The 22,245-nt window shown below is 38.7% G+C and overlaps 2 protein-coding genes across 2 annotated transcripts; both read right to left on the reverse strand.

Annotated features, from left to right (window-relative positions):
• Positions 1-3,228: 3,228 nt before the first annotated feature.
• Positions 3,229-9,948, reverse strand: LOC103720481 (mitochondrial outer membrane protein porin 1-like). Its single transcript, XM_008810198.4, has 6 exons — positions 9,788-9,948; positions 9,621-9,688; positions 4,662-4,772; positions 4,240-4,329; positions 3,931-4,139; positions 3,229-3,769 (listed from the first exon to the last, which is right to left on the reverse strand). Exons 1-6 carry the CDS (start codon positions 9,828-9,830, stop codon positions 3,463-3,465), a joined length of 828 nt encoding a protein of 275 aa, XP_008808420.2. The 5' UTR covers positions 9,831-9,948; the 3' UTR covers positions 3,229-3,462.
• Positions 9,949-14,292: 4,344 nt separating this feature from the next.
• LOC103720490 (hypersensitive-induced response protein 1) lies at positions 14,293-21,515 on the reverse strand. The gene is given in 10 exon segments (XM_039131277.1): positions 14,293-14,656; positions 14,658-14,938; positions 16,429-16,522; positions 16,594-16,670; positions 16,673-16,684; positions 19,745-19,865; positions 21,328-21,358; positions 21,360-21,429; positions 21,432-21,473; positions 21,476-21,515. Coding segments are annotated over 10 exon segments (846 nt in total). The 5' UTR covers positions 21,513-21,515; the 3' UTR covers positions 14,293-14,575.
• Between the last annotated feature and the right edge of the window lie 730 nt (positions 21,516-22,245).

Below are 22,245 nucleotides of genomic sequence, written 5' to 3' on the forward strand. Positions count from 1 at the left end.
GCCTTTTGCTACCATGAGCAGGACCAGAACATCTAGACCATAATAACCGTAAAAATGCCACAAGTTTCAGTAAGTTTCCATTTATGGATCTGCTAATACTCGGGTCCTAGGTTATTAACTTAAATACAGAACTGGCAAGTATCGGTGAGTGGAGAGTTCCAACTACCTACCACCCAAAACCTAGAGGAACAAAGAGTAGCAGCAACAGCAGTAAAACATATGCAGCAGAACGTAAAGGACAAAGGCTTTTGTTCATGCTGATTTATTACAACTTATTATTATTTATGCTTAAATATTTATGTATGCCATCTGTGGCGATACCATTTAATTTCTGTCGAAAACAGGCATAGAAATCAAGGTGTAGAGCATCACCTGTTCACGGAAGCCAATGAACTTATAAAACAGGCCATCTTTGGACCTAACCCCAAGCTAATATGTTCTAGGAACCTTCATCCAAGTCACACCAGCAACATCAGTTTTGTTAACTTCAACCACCTTTCCGCCTCCCAGCTTCTTCCATGCAATTCCACCTGGATGAACCCCGAACTGGCCCGGATCCTGCAAGTATCTCATCACAGAACAAGAATAACAATGTAAAGTTTGATTCTTTGCAATGGAAAAGCAGTCAAAGAAAATTCTATAAATACATGATTGGTTTTCCTTCAAATGGACATCTCAAAAACATTAAGAGCATAAAGAGCACTAGCAAAAACTTTGAGACACGAACACTAGGAGATATGAAACTCTCGATCAGGAACCAAAAGAACAAAAAAAAGAAAAGCGTCAATCACTTGAAGGGATCGTTAGAAAACATAGAATATTCAAAAAGATTGCATGCTCTGCAACGTCACCCTAACGCCAGACAGTATTAAGTTGACGAAACCCTAACAAGCCCTCCTAAGCCTTAAAGAATTCCCTAAAAATAGCAGCGCAAAACTCTAATACGGCATAAAAGACAGCCATACAATCACAGAAGCAAGTACTATCCTTTTAAGAATCCAAATCAAGAAACATGAAAAAAAAATCAAAAGAATGCGATCATAATCTCGTTTTCTTCGACTTCTCGAATCCAAGAAGACGGAAAGAGAATGAAAAGAAACCGTGAGAGGACTGCAAGATGACCGATCGCAAGAGGGGACGATAGAGACGAAGCGATGAAGAAGGATCCCGGAGGGAAACAGAGAGAGAAGAGAGCGAAAAAAAACAGAAGAATGCGATCATAATCTCGTTTTCTTCGACTTCTCGAATCCAAGAAGACGGAAAGAGAATGAAAAGAAACCCTGAGAGAGAGGACTACAAGATGACCGATCGCAAGAGGGGACGATAGAGACGAAGCGATGAAGAAGGATCCCGGAGGGGAACAGAGAGAGAAGAGAGCGAAAAAAAACAGAAGAATGCGATCATAATCTCGTTTTCTTCGACTCTGGAATCCAAGAAGACGGAAAGAGAATGAAAAGAAACCCTGAGAGAGAGGACTACAAGATGACCGATCGCAAGAGGGGACGATAGAGACGAAGCGATGAAGAGTGATCCGGGAGGGGAACAGCGAGAGAAGAGAGCGAGGAAAGGGATTACGGTTCCGCCGCAGCCTCCGAGCAGGATGCTGTTGAAGAGATGGCCGTCCGTCATCTCAATAAGAGCGTCGGGGTTGAGCAATAGAGTGGAGAGTGGAGAGTGGAGATGGTGTCTCCCTTCGCCTCCCGCGCACACTCGATTCGCCCAACCCGCAACGACGGACATTGATCACGTTCGAAGGAGGGGCCGATGGGCCCCACCTGAGAGAAAATAGAAACAATTCGGGAACTTGAATCACGCAATTAATATATATATAAACGATGAGCTTAGATGCGGCTCATCAGTAAAATTTCACTAACTATGAAGGGAGTCATTTAAAATGAAAATTATTGAAAAAATCAATAAAAATGGATTTTCCTGTCCAAACGTATGTGTCCGAAACGTTGAGGATACAGGCTGAAGGATGAACATACAACCCAAAAAAATTCAAGAGCTGCCGACTTAAACATGAGATTTTTTTAGTGAAGCGGAGAATGGCTAGCTAGCAATTACCATAATAATAGATAGCACAACTAGAATACAAAAGTAGTAGAAAGAAAATTGCAAACTAATATCGGAGCTAAACAGTAGCACCCATTCCAATAGTTAATTGAAGCCACTTACGGTTTGTTTGGATATTTCTATGAGTTAAACTGAAAATTCTGTAGAATTCACAAATTAGGATACTACAGAGTTTATATTTTATAAAAAGAAAGAAAAAATCTGTAAGTTTTTTTTCCCGTTTATGTAGTCCAAAAGCTAAAATCCGTATTGGGTTTGGACAGAATTTTTGAAAATACACGACAGATGGGCTAATAGGCCCAATTTCTACAGAAGTTTCAACCCAATTCTATAGAAATATCCAAAAGAACCTTTATAAATATTAAGTTCTAAGTTTGAAAAGCAAATCACTAATCAACATTTCTATTTTATCTTAAGATATTTTTTTTTTTTACTTTTATTCATCTTTTAATTCTTAGTTCTTTGCTATCGCTCCCTTTTAATTTACCTTCAGTTTTTTTAAAAACTTTTTATGGTACTTAGTAGCAAAAATTCTTAAAGATAAAACAGCAAAATCCATTATCATCTATTCTCGAGAACCTTAATTATTTGGCCACCTTGTACGAGCAATCCTTCAATCTCTCTGGGAGATATACCTCACCGAGTCTTAGTACATGGCAACTCGTTGAGACTGCTCAATGGATCTGGCCCACCCAATCGAGTTTAAGAGAAAGGAGCGAAACGACGTTGATTAGCTTGCTCCTTGGTAGATCAATCCATTGTAGCTTTAAGAGAGAGATTTGGCAAGTTTGATGGTGTGCTCGAAAAAGGCTGCCATTACTTGGTTAATCGGTAGAAAGAACAAGGTTCGTCTCACCCTAGCCTTTTGAATGCTTGATCTCCACTGATAAAAAAGGTTATGCGAGGTTCTTGTTAGCATTTGGTATATTATTTTTATTACATGCTATGCTTGATACTGCTAATTGCTACAAGGATACAAGCCACAAACAGATAGAAACTTTTTAAATCCCGGCAATAGGCATGCACAAAAAGCAAGCATAAACATCTACCAGCTAAGCTAGCAAACGAGGAACATGGTTACTAAGGGATGGCAGCCCAATGCTTCTCGTGCAATATCCTTTTTAAGCAAACAATGCAGGCACAAACCAACCATTAGCAAGAACACATTCACATTAATCTTTGCTCGGATCCAGTTTAAATCACTGGACAAGGAAAAAGAATGTACGAGATGAGAACCGATCTCATGTCATCGTGCATCATCGTGCAGTAAATTATTCTTACAGGACAGGCATCAAAACAAGTTTAAAGCCAACTCCATCATTTGAGCAACAAGTACCCAAAGAGTCCCAAAACGACGCCACCATCACAGCATCCAAAAATTTATGATCAAGGCTTGAGCACCAAGGACAGACCAACCTTCGAGCTCTTCTCAATGGCCTTGGTATCAACTTCTCCAGAAATGGTGAAAAATGATTTGGGCCTCCACTCATGCTGGATGAGGGCACTGGCTTTCCCATAATTGTTGAAGCGTGCCTTCACCATTGTGAGGGGATCCAATGCCTGCTGCATCCCGAAAGTGAGGGTGTTCTCATTGCTCGAGAAGCTGTGGGTGATCTCTGCCCCAACAGCTGCGCTCGACAGCGGGCTCGCCAAGTGGTAGTAGGAAGCACTCAGGCTATCTCCCTTGTTGTTCCTGCATGTCTTTTTTAATCAGTATATGATGATAAATAACTTGACACATTTAGAGCTTGTACTTCCACTCTACACAGCATAAGCATGCTCTGAAGGTCATCTCACTAGCATCCAAGAAATTTCTCTACATAAATGGCATTTCTTTCTTAAGATGTAGCTTACAAAGTCAGGGCAGCAATAAGATCTGCATTGGTCACACTCAATCCAGCATTGTATTTGGTAAAGTTCCCACTTGCAGTGTCAAATGATACATCAGCACCAACAGCAAAACCTTTAGTGCCGAAAACACCAGAAAGGTTGACAATGGGATTGGCAGTCAATCCAATACTTGTGTTGACACCTGCATAATCATGCAAGTATTGAAGCTCAACCTGCAATCACAGCAAGAAGAACAAAAAACCATCACACCAAAAAAATCTTTCGACTGAACCAGTATTATCCTAAGTTGCCAAAATGTGAAAGTTTCTATACCTTTCCAGATCTCTGTTCTGGCACAACAAAGCTGAATATTGTCTTCAATCCAGGCGTCGCAAGTTCAACAACTGTAACAGTTGTTAACAGCTGGCAGAAAAAAAAAATAAGCACTTCCTCCAATCCGCAAAGCATCACACAGATCAAGCAAGTTGCTCACACATGATATCAAAGTACAATGTCTTATGTGGTTTTCAGTAAAGGAATGCGTGATCTGTTTCCAGTGATCGCTATTTTCCATTTTATTCAATCTGGTCATAATTTTTTTATTATGTGTATTTTTTTATGCATCTCGACATAATGGAAACAAACAACGTGCCATAGTGCAACATACATGTGCAAAACGTAATAAGAAAGCATATTGCCTAAGAAGAAAACAAATTAGCTGCATAATTTCATGAAGATCAACAAATAAATCTTACATTTGATTCCGAGTTTGCTTTCACATCAACTGTGATATTCTTCTTCTTCAGCTGAGATTGAATCTCGCCAAAAATAAACTCATTTTTCTTAGTACCCGAAGCTGTAATTGCCTGCACTAAAATACATTATATGTGAAAACCATAGATAAACAAGCATCCTTTAGTAAAGCAGAGAAAGGAAAACTAAACAACAATAGAAGTAGCCCAACAGAAGTGAAACAGACAATTATAAATGAACAAGTGTCAATAAAAAGCAGAGAGACCAAATCCGAACACCAATAGTGAGATTTTTTAAAAAAATAAAGAACTTGCTGGCATGAGAAAGTTGCTTTCCCAGAATAATTAACTATGAAAGTAAACACAGGTAGCCTTTTGAATATCAAAATTGGGTCGCAGATACCTTGATGTATAAAACTCAATGTGTTCATGGAATATAACATAGTTCAGAAAAAATGGCTCCAACATAAGATGGCCAAATAGTCAAAAATGTATGCAAACCTCACTAGAAAATATGTAGGATGAAATACTTAAATTTAGCAAGCCAAATGGTTGAAATCTGAGCAATTCTCCACATATATGGACATCAAAGCAAATTCCATATTTAAATAAAATTCAGAATAAAAAACATATATTAGATAACAAACATTTCTTGTACATCGCCTATGAGAAACTTTTTTTGAAATGGAATATCAATTAGCATTCCTGAGATCCAAGAAATGCCGAACCGCCCCGAACCGTCTGGTTCGGGGTATACTGAGCCGCAACGGTGGTGGACCGGAATGGTTCCAGCATTTAAAACAAGAAACCAGTGAAGGAAGGGGAGGGAGGTAGAATGAAAGAGAGGAAAAAAGAGAGAGGAGGGGAGGGAGAGGGAGAGTGGCAGATAGCCGGTGAAGACCATTAAAGGGTTGGGTTGACTTTATTTAAAATTTTCAAAATAAAAAAAGAGCCCCATTTGGAACCCCTATTTCGAACAAAACAGGATTCTAAAGGGTGGACCCCCTGCTCCGCCCCTTCGCGCCCCTCCCCATTGTTCGCCACCCTCCATCTCTCTCTCCCCCCTCTCTCTCTCTCTTTTCCTTGAAATAGGGGTCCGAAGGGCAGGGGCGGCCCAATACATTTGGGGGCCTAAGGCGAATCCAATAAATGAGACCTCTTTTTTTTTAATAATAAAATTTTTAATAAGTATAAAATACTTTAAAAAAATGATATGAAAATAGATAGCTATCAAGTACACTATTTCAACAAAGATACATGAATCTAACAAAGATAGACAAGAAGCCTTTTTAATTTAATATAATTCTTGAATAGGAGCACAGAAAAGTAATTACCCTAAAAGAAGGGCCATGAAACTGATTAAATAACTGAGATAATGCTTGACAATACTGTTTACCCTGTCAAGCAAGAGCAGAATAGGAAAGGGTCATCCCATGGCACTTCATGGCCAAGGTAAAGAAATGAATTTGTCCAGAAAGGAGCCTCCCTATAAGAGAAAGTAGGGGCATTATGGGAAATTCACTCCATCTAATTAATAAAAGTCCCATCCCACCATCTCCCCTTCAAGTGAGTACCCAAGCAGCAACTGCAACATCACAGCACAGCAGCCATTCAACCCCCTCCCTCCTTTTCTCTCTCTACCACCCAAGAGGGGAGAAGAAACCGAGAGGAGAAAATTAAAAGAATCTCCACCCTCCAAGAAGTCCATTTCCAATCCCCCTTTCTTCCTGATGGCCCAGCTGGGTCAGGAGTAATGTGAGGTAAGGAAAACCAAGACCAAAACCAAAAAAGAGAAGGGATGAAAGATAAGAGTGGCTTCAGGCGTGTATCAAGCCAACCAAATCCCTCCTCTCTCTCTCTCTCTCTCTCTCTCTCTCTCTCTCTCTCTCCACCCAAAACAAAACTACTGTCCCCAACTTCCCAAATTGCCCCTCTGCAGGCCAGGAAACTCTCCACCTCCCTTCCATCAAGGGGGAAGACTCGTAGCCAGCTCATGTTCCCGTTTTATATGGGGCCTTTGCTTCCTTTTGGTCACGACGCAAGAAACTTCCCCTCTCTCTCTCTCTCTCTCAATCTCTTTGGTCCCTTCACCTCCCGAAGGCCTTCCATTGGCCCGAGGCCTTAGGCGACCGCCTCGATCGCCTAAGGCTTGGGCCGGCTCTACCGAAGGGCAGGGCCCTCCTTCACCCCTTCCTGGCCCTCCGACAGCCTCCATCAGTTGTTTGCCACACTCCATCTCTCTCCCTCCCTGCCCTCCTCTCTCTCTCTATTCCTCTCTCCCATTCTTCCTCTCCCCAACCCTTTCTACTATGTCGGGCCGTGCTCCGTCGGCCTTCTCCCCCCCTTTCTCTCCCTCTCCCCCCTCCCTCCTCCTCCTTTCTCACTCTCTTATCCTCTCTCATGTTCTCCCTCTCCCCATGCCGTCGGCCAACCGGTACGTGCCCCAGTACCAGCACAGCAATCCTTGCTGAGATCTGATTCTTTCCCTTGCTTTGGATGATTGTAATTGCATGAACACATGCAAAACAAACTAGCGTATGATATGCAACAAAGACACGAGATATACAACTTTATAACATGGAATAAGTAGCTGACATTAACATATATGAGTACCTAGAAACATCAAGATCATGCAAACCATTCCATTGTGTTTTTTCACATCAAAACCCAAAAAATAGTGAAAGGACATCATTGGTGACACCAGCTGCCGCCAACTGTAACTACATAATTAGTGGGCAGTCATGCAAATATAAGTCCTCTATTCTTAGATAAATAGTTACAGCCAGTCAATAGTACATGATCTCATGAAAATATAACAATGCAAAAAATATTTGATTCCATCACATATTACAACAAGAAAGTGACATACCAATCAACACAAATGCACATTTTTCATACATCAGGAACATATCCAAAGCAACAAAACAGTTAGCATCCAACAAAGTGGTGAACTCATGCAGCAACCACAACGCAAGAAAACCATGACCAAAATGATACTGAATGTAACAAATGAACAAGAGATGCTTCACTACAATGACATAATACATTGAAACTCATGGTTTAAAATTGGTTACAAACTTGCAATGCTTCTTGTAGCATATTGCAGGATACCAGGAGTGCTATAAATTATGCCTCGGTGGCAGGAGACGATGGCGGAATAATTTTGCCTCTAAGCCTCATGGCTAGCCCAAGGAACTAGAAGCTTATGCCTCTGAATGCTGCAATTTATGTCATGGCTAAGGATTCTGTTAAGATCAGTCAGTTCATGATAGCTTTTGATGGGATTGTAATAGTATTTCTTAATTGTCGGGGTTCTTTATAGCAGCCATGGATGTAGTATGGATCCCAGCTTTTTATAGCAGTCATGTATGTAATATGGATCCCAATACAGTGTTGTGGGACTCATTAGACTGACACCATTTAAGTAAATGTGGAAATTCATAGACACCCCCACCCCACCTCTTTCCTTTCCACTGTATCTTCTTTTTTCTCCGATCAATAGATCCATATCATCACAATCTTCCCTAAAAAATGTAATTGTGCGCATCTGAACCAAAGCATGAGATGCCCAACATCAGTATGCATAAGGCCAATTTTGTTCTTGTGAATCTATGTCTGTTATAATGAATATATCCTGTCATAAATTTTAGTTCATAACATATCAGTAAGCAATGATTGAACATGATATCATTTAACTAGTTTCTTTGTTCTAGTGCAAAAACTAAACGAATCATTGCGCAGATTTCCATGTGTTGGTATTCCCTACCACTATGAGACATATAGGAGACTGAAGGGAGAAATCTTGATGATACTTCATCAATATTCGGTTATACAAAAATTCTCCAAGTCGAGAATTTGTTTGTCTGATTCTTCCCGATATCAACAAGACTTGGCTTAAGGGCTGCCCCAATACTTGGCATTTTAAAGATGTTTAATCACTGATTTTTTTGTAACTTAATGTGGTCTGGCTTATGTTTGGAAAATCAAATTTCCATTCAAATATGGTAGTTATCATGATGACAAGTTACTCTTTAGAGATTGCAAGCGAGATGTCAAACATTAGCATGCACTGTATCATTAAATTGTGTATGGATGACATGAGAGTCGAACACAACTCCTAATCCATTTAACCATGTAAGCATTCATCTTCTTGAATTTCCAATAGAATTTTTGGTTTAATACCATTTAACTCCGTCCACAAATTTAGGTAAACTTCTCTCCTTCAAAACCTTTTGCAGCATATTTTAATCTAGTCACTAAAACAAACAGTGAACAAAGATCATAAGTTGTTTGCACAGACCATCATCTTGACAGGAATCATGTTATCACTTAACTCAAAATATAAAGACATTAATGAACTCCAACCTACTGAAGGCATATATCGCAGATAGCTGAAACCACAAGAAAAAAAGCTAAGGACATTATTCATTTTCCCGGTTCCATCCACAAGTCTAACTCTTTTAATTCTAAATCTCACACGATAACTCTATGTCTCCAGAGCATAGTATTGCTGTAAAATGCAAGATAAGGAAAAAAAGTAATTATAGTTATGTAAAAAGACCTATGTTTCTGTTTGCACTGTTCCAAAAGTTCATCAAATAGTATATTATCCTGCTATTGGCTATATTATCCTGCTATTTCGGCCAAGAAAAATCCAATCAGAAAACAATACTATTAGGTTGGAACCCAGTCTCTACTACAACACTTGAAAATCGAAGTCGATCAAATGGCAGGCCGAGTACATCGATCCATAAAGAAATTGAACAACAGTACAAACCTTTGCAGATTGAATAAATAAATAAAACAGAATAAAACGTAAAAGTATTTCAAAAATCTAATAAATAGTGCAGGAATTGGAATTTTGCGCCGTGCAGAACGTAGCAAAAATCACTGCACGAATCCTAGCAGTGTAAAGTCCGATAATCTAGCTCATTAAATTTAACAAAGAAAAAAATCACTCACAACTCCACTTGAGGTGTAGGTCGTGACGGTGAACTTCTGATCCGTCAGGTAGTCCCTGTACAGAAGATCTAAAGGGAAAAAAATCAAGAAAATTCCTCAAAACAATGATAAATCGAAACAATCATCAAATAAAACCATAAAATTATTGGAAAAAAAAAGAATAATACCTCTGGCCTTCTTGCCGATTTCGGAGTAGAGACCCGGACCCATCTCCAAAATGAAATGCAGTGAAAAAAATATATATATAAAGAAAAGAGATGGGAGAGAGGACGAGACGGCCTACCCTTTTTCTTGGCCAAGAGAAATGGAGAAGATTTATATAACAGAAAGCGGCGTGGAACGGAAGAGGCCCAATAAAAAACCCTAATTCTCGTGTTTGCATTCTCGTGCCTGAGATGCTTGCTTACTTGTAGAGAGATCGTAACCGTCGAAATCGTACGATCGTTCTGTTCGAACCGCTGAGATCGGTTTCTTCAGCGTACACTTTCAATTTATCGTGAGCGATAGCATTGTATTAATAGATCCGTCCCATCGTCTCGGGTGGGGCGTTCGCTGGTTAATAGATCATATTAGCCGTCTGATCGTTGGGTATCCGTCGCTGACCACCGTCCAATCCTTCCATGGAAACATTTGTGATTTTTTTTTGTGTACCAAAAAAAAAACGAAGGCATCTAAATACACTCCCCTTTGTCTGTGACGCGCACTGGTCTATCCAGCGGTACCGAAAGCGATGAACGATGACAGCGTATCATCGAGAGCAGAGTGTATCATCTGCCTTTTATGCTCAAAAAGGAGAAGCGGGACGGGGGTCGTTGTATCACCTCCCTTCCGGGATCCACCATTGGATCACGCAATGATTGCTTTAAGATCTGCATAGATAGCTGAATGAAAAGTTCAAATTGCTTTGAGAGCTATGCATAATATGATCTAATAGGCACCATTGTGAGAAAAGATCCACTATTTTTTTGCACGAAAAATACAACTTAAATGAGGATTATTGCTGAACAAAGCAAAACCATTTACCATGGGCACAGAGTCGACTCAACCCTTAGATGACCGAAATAGTCGCCTAAGGCCCAAAATCCCAAATGCATTTATTATAGTGAGTTTTAAGATGAGTGTCCAAATGCATTGAGGAGGCTCCCAAAATGTATCTCTTACCTAAAGAAATTTATTATTTCTTTTCCTATTTATGCATTGAGGCCTCCAAATGCATTTATGTTGGAGCTTTTTGATTTTGCGTCAGGCCCCCAAATGCATTGAGCTGCTCCTGCATAGGCAAGACTGAACCACTAACCAGTTGGTCCAAAAAAAAAAAAAAAAAGCTGCCAGGAAGCACGACCCTCATCGTCTCATACAAGATATCATTGCTAAAATCATACAAAGGCAAACGTAGTTTTCTGCAGCTTGAGGGCTTAAAAAAAAAATGGGGGGAGTAATTCACCTTCTCTTTTTTTGGTAAATCGACGGCTCACACACAATGGATGTGAGACTGTGAGTACAACCCAAAGAGTCAGACAGCAAAATACAATGCAAGGGAGATAAAACAGACAGGTGGTTCTCCCAATTCACCTCCTCTGTTTCACATAAAAAAATAGAGAGGAGAGAGTGTGTTTGTGCTAGATAGGAATCATAACATCGTTTAGCCATTAGGTAAAATCAAGCACCATGCACTGCAATCCATGTAGACCCTGCGTTACACAAAATTTAGTGGCTTCTCCAAAAAGCATGACACCTGATTCTTGGAGCAATATGATTGATAAATGAACAATATGTTTACTCTTTGACCCATGTCATATGCATCATAAATATCCGAAGTTGAAGTTGCATGTATTTTTCTCACATTATCTTATACATCATGTGATAAATGGAGACTTGTCCTAGTGGCCTCATTTTTTAAGATTTCGATCTTGGATGGTGCACCTACCAGTAGCAAGATCTAAATAATAAAATAAAAAATAGCCTGTGCATGGTGTGTTTTATGAGTAAGTTGGATCCCTCCCACGGCCTACGCGAGGTTGATTGCTGGCAGAAATGTTGGTATCTACAAGTTAAATGTGAGATCCATCCTGCATGGCAACAGGAGCTTTAACTTAAATTTGACGATCTCCATTACAATCATCAGATTGGTCCCAATCTTGAGATCGGAGAGAAACCTGAATTACATCCAAATGATGGGGATAAGTTTCATGGAAAGAATGACGAGTTCAATATATGCATGTGGGATCACCAGACACGAAACTCAAAGATACCTCGCTGTGGAAAAGATGGGTGCAACCCACGCAGATGGTTGATCGTTACGCTTCAGAACTCCGGTCTTAAGCTAAAACTACTGTCTATTTCTTGTGGGAATTTCTTGTTTCTCCCCGAAATGGGAGTTCGCTTGCCTCCCCATTTAGAAAAATGGTTCTCTTTGCTTTATCTATAAATTCATGGAGGCCTTCGAGTTGACCTCCAGCCTTACTGCAAACAAGTGGAGGGTCCCGTCGTGAAGACAAAGCTCAGTACCACCTTTCGTTATTCATTTAGAAAAATTTACTCTTTGTGACAAAAATCTTCCATATACTTGTGATGGCTGAGTGTAATTCTCAGAAGCTAGTATCTCGTATATCTTGGTGGATGACTAATATCAAGATGAATGGATTTATAACTTATCCCACATTCTATCTGAGCCTTTCTTTCTTTTTTTTCTAGTGTGGCAATTAAGTACAAAATCAAAAATTCAAATCTTTCATTCAGCACTTACTATTTATTTATATATGTTTTTAATAAAAATAAAAATAAAATGTGCATCGCACATGAGAAAAGGCGAAGAATCTGCAATCAAATTCCTTCTCATAGAACAAAAGAAAGTGCCAGCAAGTTAAAATATTATGATTCATACCTCAATATTCATGAAAATCTTAATCTACAATATGTAATGGAAATTCAGCAAAAGATTTTTTTTTAAAAAGAAAAAGAAAAAGAAAAGCGAAGCCAGTCCACTGAACAGCTTTATGCCCATAAGAAGATCCTCCTCTGGCTTCTGGCTGGCCAGTCCACTGACCATGCACCCTTGTTGAATGCTGGAGACCGGCATCTCAAACATATCAAGCCAACAGAATATTTACAAGAAAGGGCTGACCAAACTAAAACATGTTGTAAGTTACACCACACATATCAGCCAACAGAATATTTACGAACTCCGGTTGAAGTATTACTATCACTGGCGATGTTGAAATCCCCCTTGGAGGCTCTTGCTGCCCAGTCGGCTGCACGATTACCTTCTCTATGAACATGGGACGCCTAGAAGGCCCTTTTCCACTGTAAAATATCTAATAGTAATGGCTTAATTACTTCCTTTGTTTAAACACCTACAGAAATCCAAGTTAGAACTGTAGTAGAATCTCCTTCCAACCAAATTTGAGGTGCTTTAAACCTGAGAACAGCACACTGAATTCCAGCCCATGCTGCAACCAGTTCAGCATATGAAACAGAATAAGAGAATAACATCCGACCAGCAGCCCACATCAGGTGTGGCTTGATGATCTCTGATAATAAAAGCTGCAGTTGCCCGGTTCTCCATTGAAGTTTACTTTCAAGAAAGTAAGGGGAGGAGACAGCCATCTAAGTTGATGGTTGGTCGGCCAATAGGCCTGGTAATAAGGCTGCCCCCTGCTCCTTGTCTAATGTCTCAAAAGATGCAGAATTCTGTTCTGAATCCATTTCCAGCAGAATCTTCAAAAAAAAAAAAAAAAAAACCATTTCCAGCGGGTAATAGGAAGAAGATCTTACCAATTGATTGGGTGTGCACATTGAATTCTGATGGATCCTCTAATTTCTTGCTGACCTCATGCGCCACGATAAGCAGGCCATTAGTGATCTCACCCCATTCTCTACCTGGGTATTTGCCATCATATTCAGCAAATCCGGCAAAGGAGCAGGGCAAGTACCATAACGACCGATTGCGACCTGTTCAGCATTGTTGTACATAGGGACAACCCAGGTTGTTTGCATCTTTTCTGGCACCATTCTCCGCTGACTTGGCTAGCTCAGTCTTGGAATCTCCTTTCATTTGAGCCTTTCAAGCGCCATTAGAGCTAAACATGGCATACATAAATCTCATGTCCGAAGTGGGGCATGCACACAAGCCTCTTGATGGAAACAAAATGTTCTGGTGATTCTGGACCATGACCATTTATGATGGGATCAGTTCTGTGGCTTGATCTATCATCTTCACCTTTAAACTTCTTATCGCTCCTTATTGCCCTTGTCTTCTCTAGTTCACGTATTTGGCTTTTAACAGGGGGGAAAAATAAAATCAATGTCTATCTGCGCCTTAACTGGTATGTTTTTTCTTCTTCTTCTTATCCCCTCCCTCTTCGGTCGTGGGTGTGGCGGACAAGTCATAAACGTCAAACGTCCGTGGCAAAGAGCTCTGCTGAAACGGACCGAACCACGACATTTTCCTATAATGAGGCTGCTTCAATTTGTCCAATCAGAACATACCTACAGCAAAATGAATCCAACAAGCAATACTCATAAGGAAGTCTGCACTCTCCATTACAACCTTCCAATTCCATCGAAGGGATTTATTTGCTTCAGCCTCCATCCAACCTGGCTTTAAGGCTGCTCCCTTGAAACTCAAACAAACAACAGCAACCGAACTAGTTCAAACAAAAGAAAATAACAATGATAATAACAGTCACCTCCATCCTTATTGCCTTTACCATGCACTCATAAATTGTACCATGAAAATCGCTAGTTACACCAAATCATGTACAACATGCTCACAAAATGCACAAAACAATAAGCCTAAAATATATACTCACTATATGCACACCATCTTATAGTTTTGTATTCTGCATCTTCCCAATACTGGCAACAAATTAAAGCACTTAACAAAGAAAAGAAACAATCAACCCTTTTAAACAATCAGCCATGACATTGCTGGGAAACTAGCCTCCCATTTGGTCCTACTGGTGAGTGGTGTTGGCTTGGAGGAGGCCGTCCCTTATTTGCGTAGCAATGTCCCTCACAGCCCCAGGCCCATGAGGGGATGAACACGGAAGAGGACTTTGAGGATGCTCCAATCTCTTTCATGGTGTCAAAGTACTGTGTCACAAGCACCATATCCATGACATCCTTGGCTGTGGTCCCAGGCACATTTACGGAGAAGGCAAGCACGCTGTCCCTCAGCCCATCCACAATGGCCTGGCGTTGGCGTGCTATACCAAGCCCTGCCAAGTACTTGGATTCTGCATCTCCTTCAGCGCGCTTGATCTGCAGTATTTTCTCAGCTTCAGCCTTTTCATTTGCTGCCACCCTCAGCCTAGCAGCTGTTGCAACAGTTGATAGCACCGTTAAGAAAAAATCCATGATAACATCTAGCAATAATAATTTAATAAATTTGTAAATCCTTTTACTTTTTCACAGTTACAAAAAAAAAAAGCATCAAATATGGGCTCACAGCATCTGTTTCAACTACGACAGTTTTTAAGATTGACAGCAAGAAGCCGAATATTTATACCATGTATATACAGATGCTAGCAGATCTTCAAATATTCCAGGTCCAAGATATCATAATTTGTATCTAATAAAAACCACAAAATTTTCAAAAAGGAGAAATATTGCTGGATAAAAAAACTTTATCATATAGCTGACCTCCGCCCATTCCTGAATGCATAAACGCATGTTCTTGTGCACATCACATGAGAATGGGCATCAATGCAAAGCACTAATACATATCATACGAAATATGCACCTAGGGGCCTGGGTGCAAATGAGCCGAGCAACACGACTCGGGTCCAAGCTCGAGCTCGAGTAGCTCGAAAAAATTTTTTAAGTCGAGCTCGAGTAGCAAATACTCATCTCGAAAGGACTAATCGAGTATAGATTTTTTTAATAATATTATATTTTATTATAATATATATTACTAATTTAATATTTCAAAATGCATTATTTATATTTTTAAAAAAATCTTGTCTAACTCCTAACTTGAACCATAATTTTTTAAATTATGCCCAAGGCTTAAATTCAAGCTCAAACTCGAGCTTGGAATATGGCTCAGCTGATATTCAAGTTGAATTCGAGCTTAGATATTAAGGCTTCATCGATCTCCAGTCAAGTTTCAAGCCTAAGTATTTGAATCGAGTCAAGCTCGAGCCTCTAGCTACTCGATTCGGCTCCACTTGATTGCACCAGTGTTGCATTAAGAATATCCAATGGTCCAATGAGCATTGGACCCACTGTGTCCAAGCATGTGCCCCTTTACTTAGTTCATATCTATTAATCAACTCCCCTGTACATGATCACATTACAGCCAAATCCATCTAAATGTTATGTTGTACACAGGCATTCAAATCTGTCAATTCATCCCCTCCTGGTTTATGCTGTAGCAGATCAGCACATACCCTGTCTTTTGCTTGCATAAGCATCTTCACATATCCAAAATTAGAGAAATAACCAATCAGGAATGCGTATGACAACCCCACATTCAGGATGTAGCAAAAATACTAAGCATTGACCGTGAAAATATTCCAAAGCTCAACTGATGAAATCCAATGCGAAAAAATATTGCTGACGAGCAACCAATGATATACAAGCATTCGTGTGCAATTATTAAACAGGCAAAGTAAGACAGACTGTTCACATTTTCAGGGATAAATGGACTTATGTATGCAAAAGAAAGAAAGACCATGCAGTGAGTCACAATGAGAAGTCACTTTCAAAAACAGGATCACTCTAATGGAAGGGGCAAAGATCATCAATTAATGTCAAGACCACAAATATTGAGAATTTTGAGCACCAAGCAATGAAATAAACTTGCCTGCATTAATCTCATTCATTGCTCTCTTAACATGCTCGTCAGGCTCATATCCACAATAAGTGTTTGAACTATCATATCCATACATTGACATTGCCTATTCACAAAAGATGAGGTCATTTGACAATTTGTCCAAGTAAATATATATGAAATGAACAGATTGATTACCTTTTCAAGTTCATCTTCCACAGCTTTTGCAATATCATTCTTCTGTTCAAATACATCATCTAAGTTCAGCTTTGGAAACTCGCCCTGATGACTATCAGCAAGGAAAACATTTTAAGGAATCTACTATTATGAATTAGGTTTTCATCATAGAAATTTAATAAACAACTCTATCTGACCTATAAAACAGTTTCATCTGGCCAAACTTCATGTAGCCAAAATCATACCTAGTTACAAGGACACTAACAAAAAAAACCTATAGTAGCAGTGCCTAAAGGAGTCCGATCAATGATAAGTATTCATTACATAACTTGCCTCAACTGTTTACACAGAGACAGTAAAAAAGGAAAAATAAAAATAAAAATTCAACTGATTTATCTCAGTCCAAACTAATACAAAACTTTATTAATGCAAAGTGAAAAACGTAATTTAGAAATTATGATCTATGACTTTATGAAAGATTGTGGAATTAGATACTGAGAAACGTTTTCACCACTTCAACAGAAGTTTCTCAAGAAACCAAATTGGGAAACCAGTGCAAAGCAGGTTTTGAGAAATGCATAATTTACGTTCTCAAGAAAACTAGCACGCCATATCCCCTTTGATCTCGGGTTTCTTCTACTATGCATGGCTTATCATGTTATAGACATGTGGATTTATATCAACCTTCGATTGGACTCCATAAGGTTATGGACTTTTCAATAACAGATTTTCTCCTTTTAATCAAAACTAGATCAGATTAGATTGGAATGATAAGAAAAGAGATTTTAAACCAACTTTTTTTATTCCATCATATGACAAAGGTGGATGAAATTGGCTGGAGAAGAGAGAGAGAGAGAGAAACAAAACCAATTAGCGGAAGGATCGGCTGAACAAAAGCAACACCCAGCTAACTTGAATCCACAGTAGAATTAGCAAACTTCATAAATCAAAATGCCAAGGTCCTATCAAGAGGGAAGCATAACTTCTCATTCTGAATAAAATTAGAAGTTCAGATTTAGAATTATAGCAGTACGAGATAGGTTCTATGTATGTGTGCTTTCTACATGCATATGCAATGAGTGTAACAATTCGAAGGAAATTATTAAATAAAGTACTTAACATGCCAGGAGAAATTGTAAAGGACAGGATATCAAGAAGACTCTAAAGCGCTAGTGATGAAATACAGCCCCATATTTCTTTACACTTTTTTGAGAAGAATTACTCTTTACTTATCTTAGATGAACGTAACACTTGTCAAAAAAGATAACCATGTAAATATGTTTGGAAATGAAATAGTGTCAGCAGATAAGAGAAATAAGATCGAATTAAAAATTATGGAAAAAAATTTGTGGATGGTCTTTTCAACGATCATAAGTCTTAGTAGCACGAAACTTCTATTTGGAGTGTTGAACCCACTTGGGAATCTCTCATGGAAACTCTCACACCCGTTCCTAAGCATTTCCATACTTTTCAAAGCTCCAGTTCCCTGTACCCACATCAAATCGCTCTCACACCCACCTCCCGCTCAAGGGCATGCTTGCTGTTGCTTCTGCTTTTTAGAAAGTCTTATGAAAGACAAAGCCGGAATTAGGTTTCTAGGTCCCCTCAAAGATATTTTTTTGACTTTTCTTCTTTTAGAGCGCTTCTCGGACAATGTTAGCAAACAATTATTTTTTGAGGAATGCTTTTTTGCTCTAAAAGATACAAAATGATTTTAAGCAATCAAACAAGCCCCAAGCAGCAAAGCTACAAGTAATCAAAAACTATGGAATGTAATTTTACATGGAAACGGAAATAAAATAAGGCCTTAGTCAATATATCTAACTGACATCTTATTGTCTTCATTTTCATTATCTTGCATATATTACAAAAAAGAAGGGAAACTAACAGATATGTACCTAACAAAACTTAACTGGATGGCCCTTTTAAGCATTCCTTAAGACTGAAAAGGAAAAATTATAAGATATCAAGAAGCATGGCCAACATAAGAACGCTAAGGTGAATGTGTGATAAAAGTAGGAACGATAAGGTGAAGTACGCGTACATTGAAGAAGTGTTGAACTGAATGAAGGCAGGGAGGCAATTAGAATGTAATAACCATGCCAACTGAGCTGCAACAGTTTTCGAGGAGGCTCAAAATGCTTTGGAGGATTTGAGAACGGAATAATAACATAATATTGACAAAAGGGAAAGTATTTTGGAAAAAAATAATAAATAGTTTCAAACTTTATAAACCAGAAAGTGAAAATGGTTAATGATGCCACAAGCAAAAAGTTGGGATGAGACTTGTTAATTGTAATCAAAAAAACATTTCGTACGTCTATGTGTATGTGGAAGAAAAAGGGGGGGGTAACATGGTTTTGGTTCAATATTCTCAACCCATTTCGCCCCAATGAGCGGTGACAAAGTGCATAGTGTGACATTGATATTGGAATCTGCACTGATTATTATTTATTATAATTTAAAGACTATAAATCACAAAACATATTTATATACACATATTGATACTTCATATGCTTCTTATCTACGTATCGATTGCCAATCGCACCATGCATCAGCAACCAAGATCTGTATTGATATGTATGAATTAGTACATGTAAAGTCTATGTTGCCTCAGATAATTTCTAGCTATTGGATACAAATTAAGGTGGATGGGGTCTATGGACCAAGGTACATCGTCTCGATACTAGATCCTGTACTGGTGCCATGCAATCACCATGTCGTACAGTACGGTACAGAGCCAGTTCAACATATTAAGTGTGGGTACGCCCCTGTACTATGTACCAGTACCGAACCGGCATGGTACGGTACACTCCGTACCGTCCAGTTCAGTATGGTACGACATACCATATATGGGACCTATAAATGGTAATCATGACTGATCAACATAGGGCACGTTGTCATACATTGTCTAGTGTCCAGATGTGAGTAAATGCATGGATAAGCAAAATCATATAAAGAGATAAATGTTTATATGTTAGCTAACTATAATTAAAGAAGATAATTTGAACATACAAAGGAAAGAAAAATTCGAGTATACTTTACTTCCTAACTTATGCACAAGATACTAACTTCAAAGCGAATACAAAAGATCAACAAGAAGAAATGGGACAACATTCAATATTATAAAAAAGAGTTTGCCACAATAAGAGATTAAGTAATGCAATCATACCATCAAAAACATAAGATTGAATCTGTTCCCTTGTGTTGCTAAGTCTATAAAAAGCATCAGACGCCTTGCCAGCAAGAGCACGGTATTGTATAGATGCAACAACAGTAACAAACACGTTATCCTGAAACACCAAGAGCATGCACATAAGACATGATAAATTCAATAGATCCATTATACTTACTGCATATTCAGTACTAATGGAACCGAAAAGCAGAACAGGAAATAGGAATAACAAACTAATATGACCAGACAAATTAAAAAAAAGTACATGTGAGATCAGATCAGGAGCTGTTTGTTTAATAGATTACACCATGCTTCAAATCTAATTGACTCAAGCAAGATATTCATCGTGTATTTTTAGCATCTTCCGTCTTCAAACTTCAATTCAAACCATCCATTAAAAGTGTAATGTTAAGTATAAACCACTCATAGTCTCCATTTAAAGTTGGCTTGTTTTTAAAATGGTTTTCGTTTAAGTAGCATACAGGTTACAGGCAAATAAAATGAAGTTACAGGTAGGACTTGGAATTTGGCATTTACATGATCCAAAGTCATCAAAGACTAAAGGTGCACCAAAGCAACAAGGTCTATTGGAGCCAAGGTGCAAGGCACGCATGCACCATGATGAAGTGAGGCTATATATATAAATAATAATCAATGCATGATGTTAAACATTACCAATGAATTATCAATTTATCAACACTTGCAAAAAAATAAAAAGCATTAGACTACAGATTTACACACACAAAAACAACATGCATCAAATATACACACTCAAAATAATGTCAATAACCAACTGCAACATAATATACTATCAAATGAGAAGTACAACAACAAAAAATTAAAAACAAAACCATCGATGCCTGCTTGGATGCATAACTCTCGCCCTGAGCAAGAGGTCAGCGGTTCAATTCCAAGTGCATCGACCCTCAATTTTGCCTCCGATTAGAAAAACCCTGTCCCATGAGCTCTAGCTCAGTCTACTCGGGCCTGAGCTCTGACTTAGTGGCACAAGTAGAAAACCCCCACCAAGGATGGCTAGGCTTCCCATCTTAAAAAAAAAAAAGGTAAAAAAGTGTGCAAATATTGATTATCCAGCTCAAAAGTTAAAGAAGAAGAAGAAGCACAGTCATTGTATAAAAAGAACCAACATCCTTCTTTGCCTCCAAAACAGGACAAGATAGTCACCATCATGGACAGCAAAGCATGATTAATGATGGCTCATATTAATGAAAATAAGGCTCACCGTTTTTTTGTTGCCTAGCCTTCTCCATGAGCACACAAACAGCATGCCTTTAGCACCTAGCAAAACTCACCTCAACTGCAAGTAGCAGGCACCAAGATGTGCCTAGGTGCCCTTAATAAAACTGATCTGATTATCAAACAGAGAAGAACTCTATAGTACTAAACAAAATATCAAAGTTCGCCAGCATTATGCCAAAAAATATTTTATTTGACTATATTCTTCCAGAACATAATGCAACTATACTGATGACAATGATATAATATTGATGATACCATGACTATAAGAATGCATACTAAGTGTATTTTTTAATAAAAAAAGATGGCAGCTATGAAAACACACCTTTGTCTGTTTCACAACGAACATCAAGTCTGCACACGCAATGAGAGATAGCCAGCAATCTGCTGCCCTAGACACCATGGCAAGCAGTGGCATCCAGGCCAAGCACATCAGTGAACCTACCAAAAGTTTCTTTGATGGCCACAGTGACTGGTCCACTTGTAAGCAACATAAAGCCTGCCCCATTTCTTAACTGCATACAGTAAAAAGAAAGACAAAAACCGATTAAGACATAACCACACTACCAAACCTAGTTCAAGTAAATGGAGCCAGCAAAGGGAGCCGGTTTCCAATTATCCTATTAAGGCTACATCAACAGTCACTGCAAGCTTCTTCCTTGTTCAAATTTAAAAAACAGGTATGCTCGGTCAATATAATGATAACTGAGAGCCACCAAACAAGATAGCCTGTTTACAAATGCACATACATTTCTAACAGAGCAATCCATGTAATAAGCATTGATACAAATATAGCATTGCTTTAACTCTTAGAACAAGCATATATTTAAATCATAAAGCATCATGTTATTGAGACTTAGAGCTTATGGTTCAAATTTCTAGGAATCTACATATTCTGAAGTGACACTTTTGTTTGTAATAGCAGGATAGCATAGCAAAATCATAAATAGAGTGAAACAACTGGTTGCAATGATACTCATATACCAAAATGCTCGAATTAGTTTGGTGAAGCCATGTTCCTATGTAGTGAAAGGAAAATAAGATATCACTTGCAGTGACATTTCACAGAGGTTATCTACTAGGCACAAGATATTCATCTCCACATTATAAAAACCAATATCCTTCATTCACCACTCAATATGGTGTGAAGGACAAAGATACGTATAATTCTTGTGAACTTTTAAAACCAAATACGCTGGCCTATAAATGTTAGATTAGAAAATAATTGCATAGTATTGTCG

The sequence above is a fragment of the Phoenix dactylifera genome, chromosome 11, assembly GCF_009389715.1.
Source record: "Phoenix dactylifera cultivar Barhee BC4 chromosome 11, palm_55x_up_171113_PBpolish2nd_filt_p, whole genome shotgun sequence".
In the NCBI taxonomy this organism is placed as follows: Eukaryota; Viridiplantae; Streptophyta; class Magnoliopsida; order Arecales; family Arecaceae; genus Phoenix; species Phoenix dactylifera.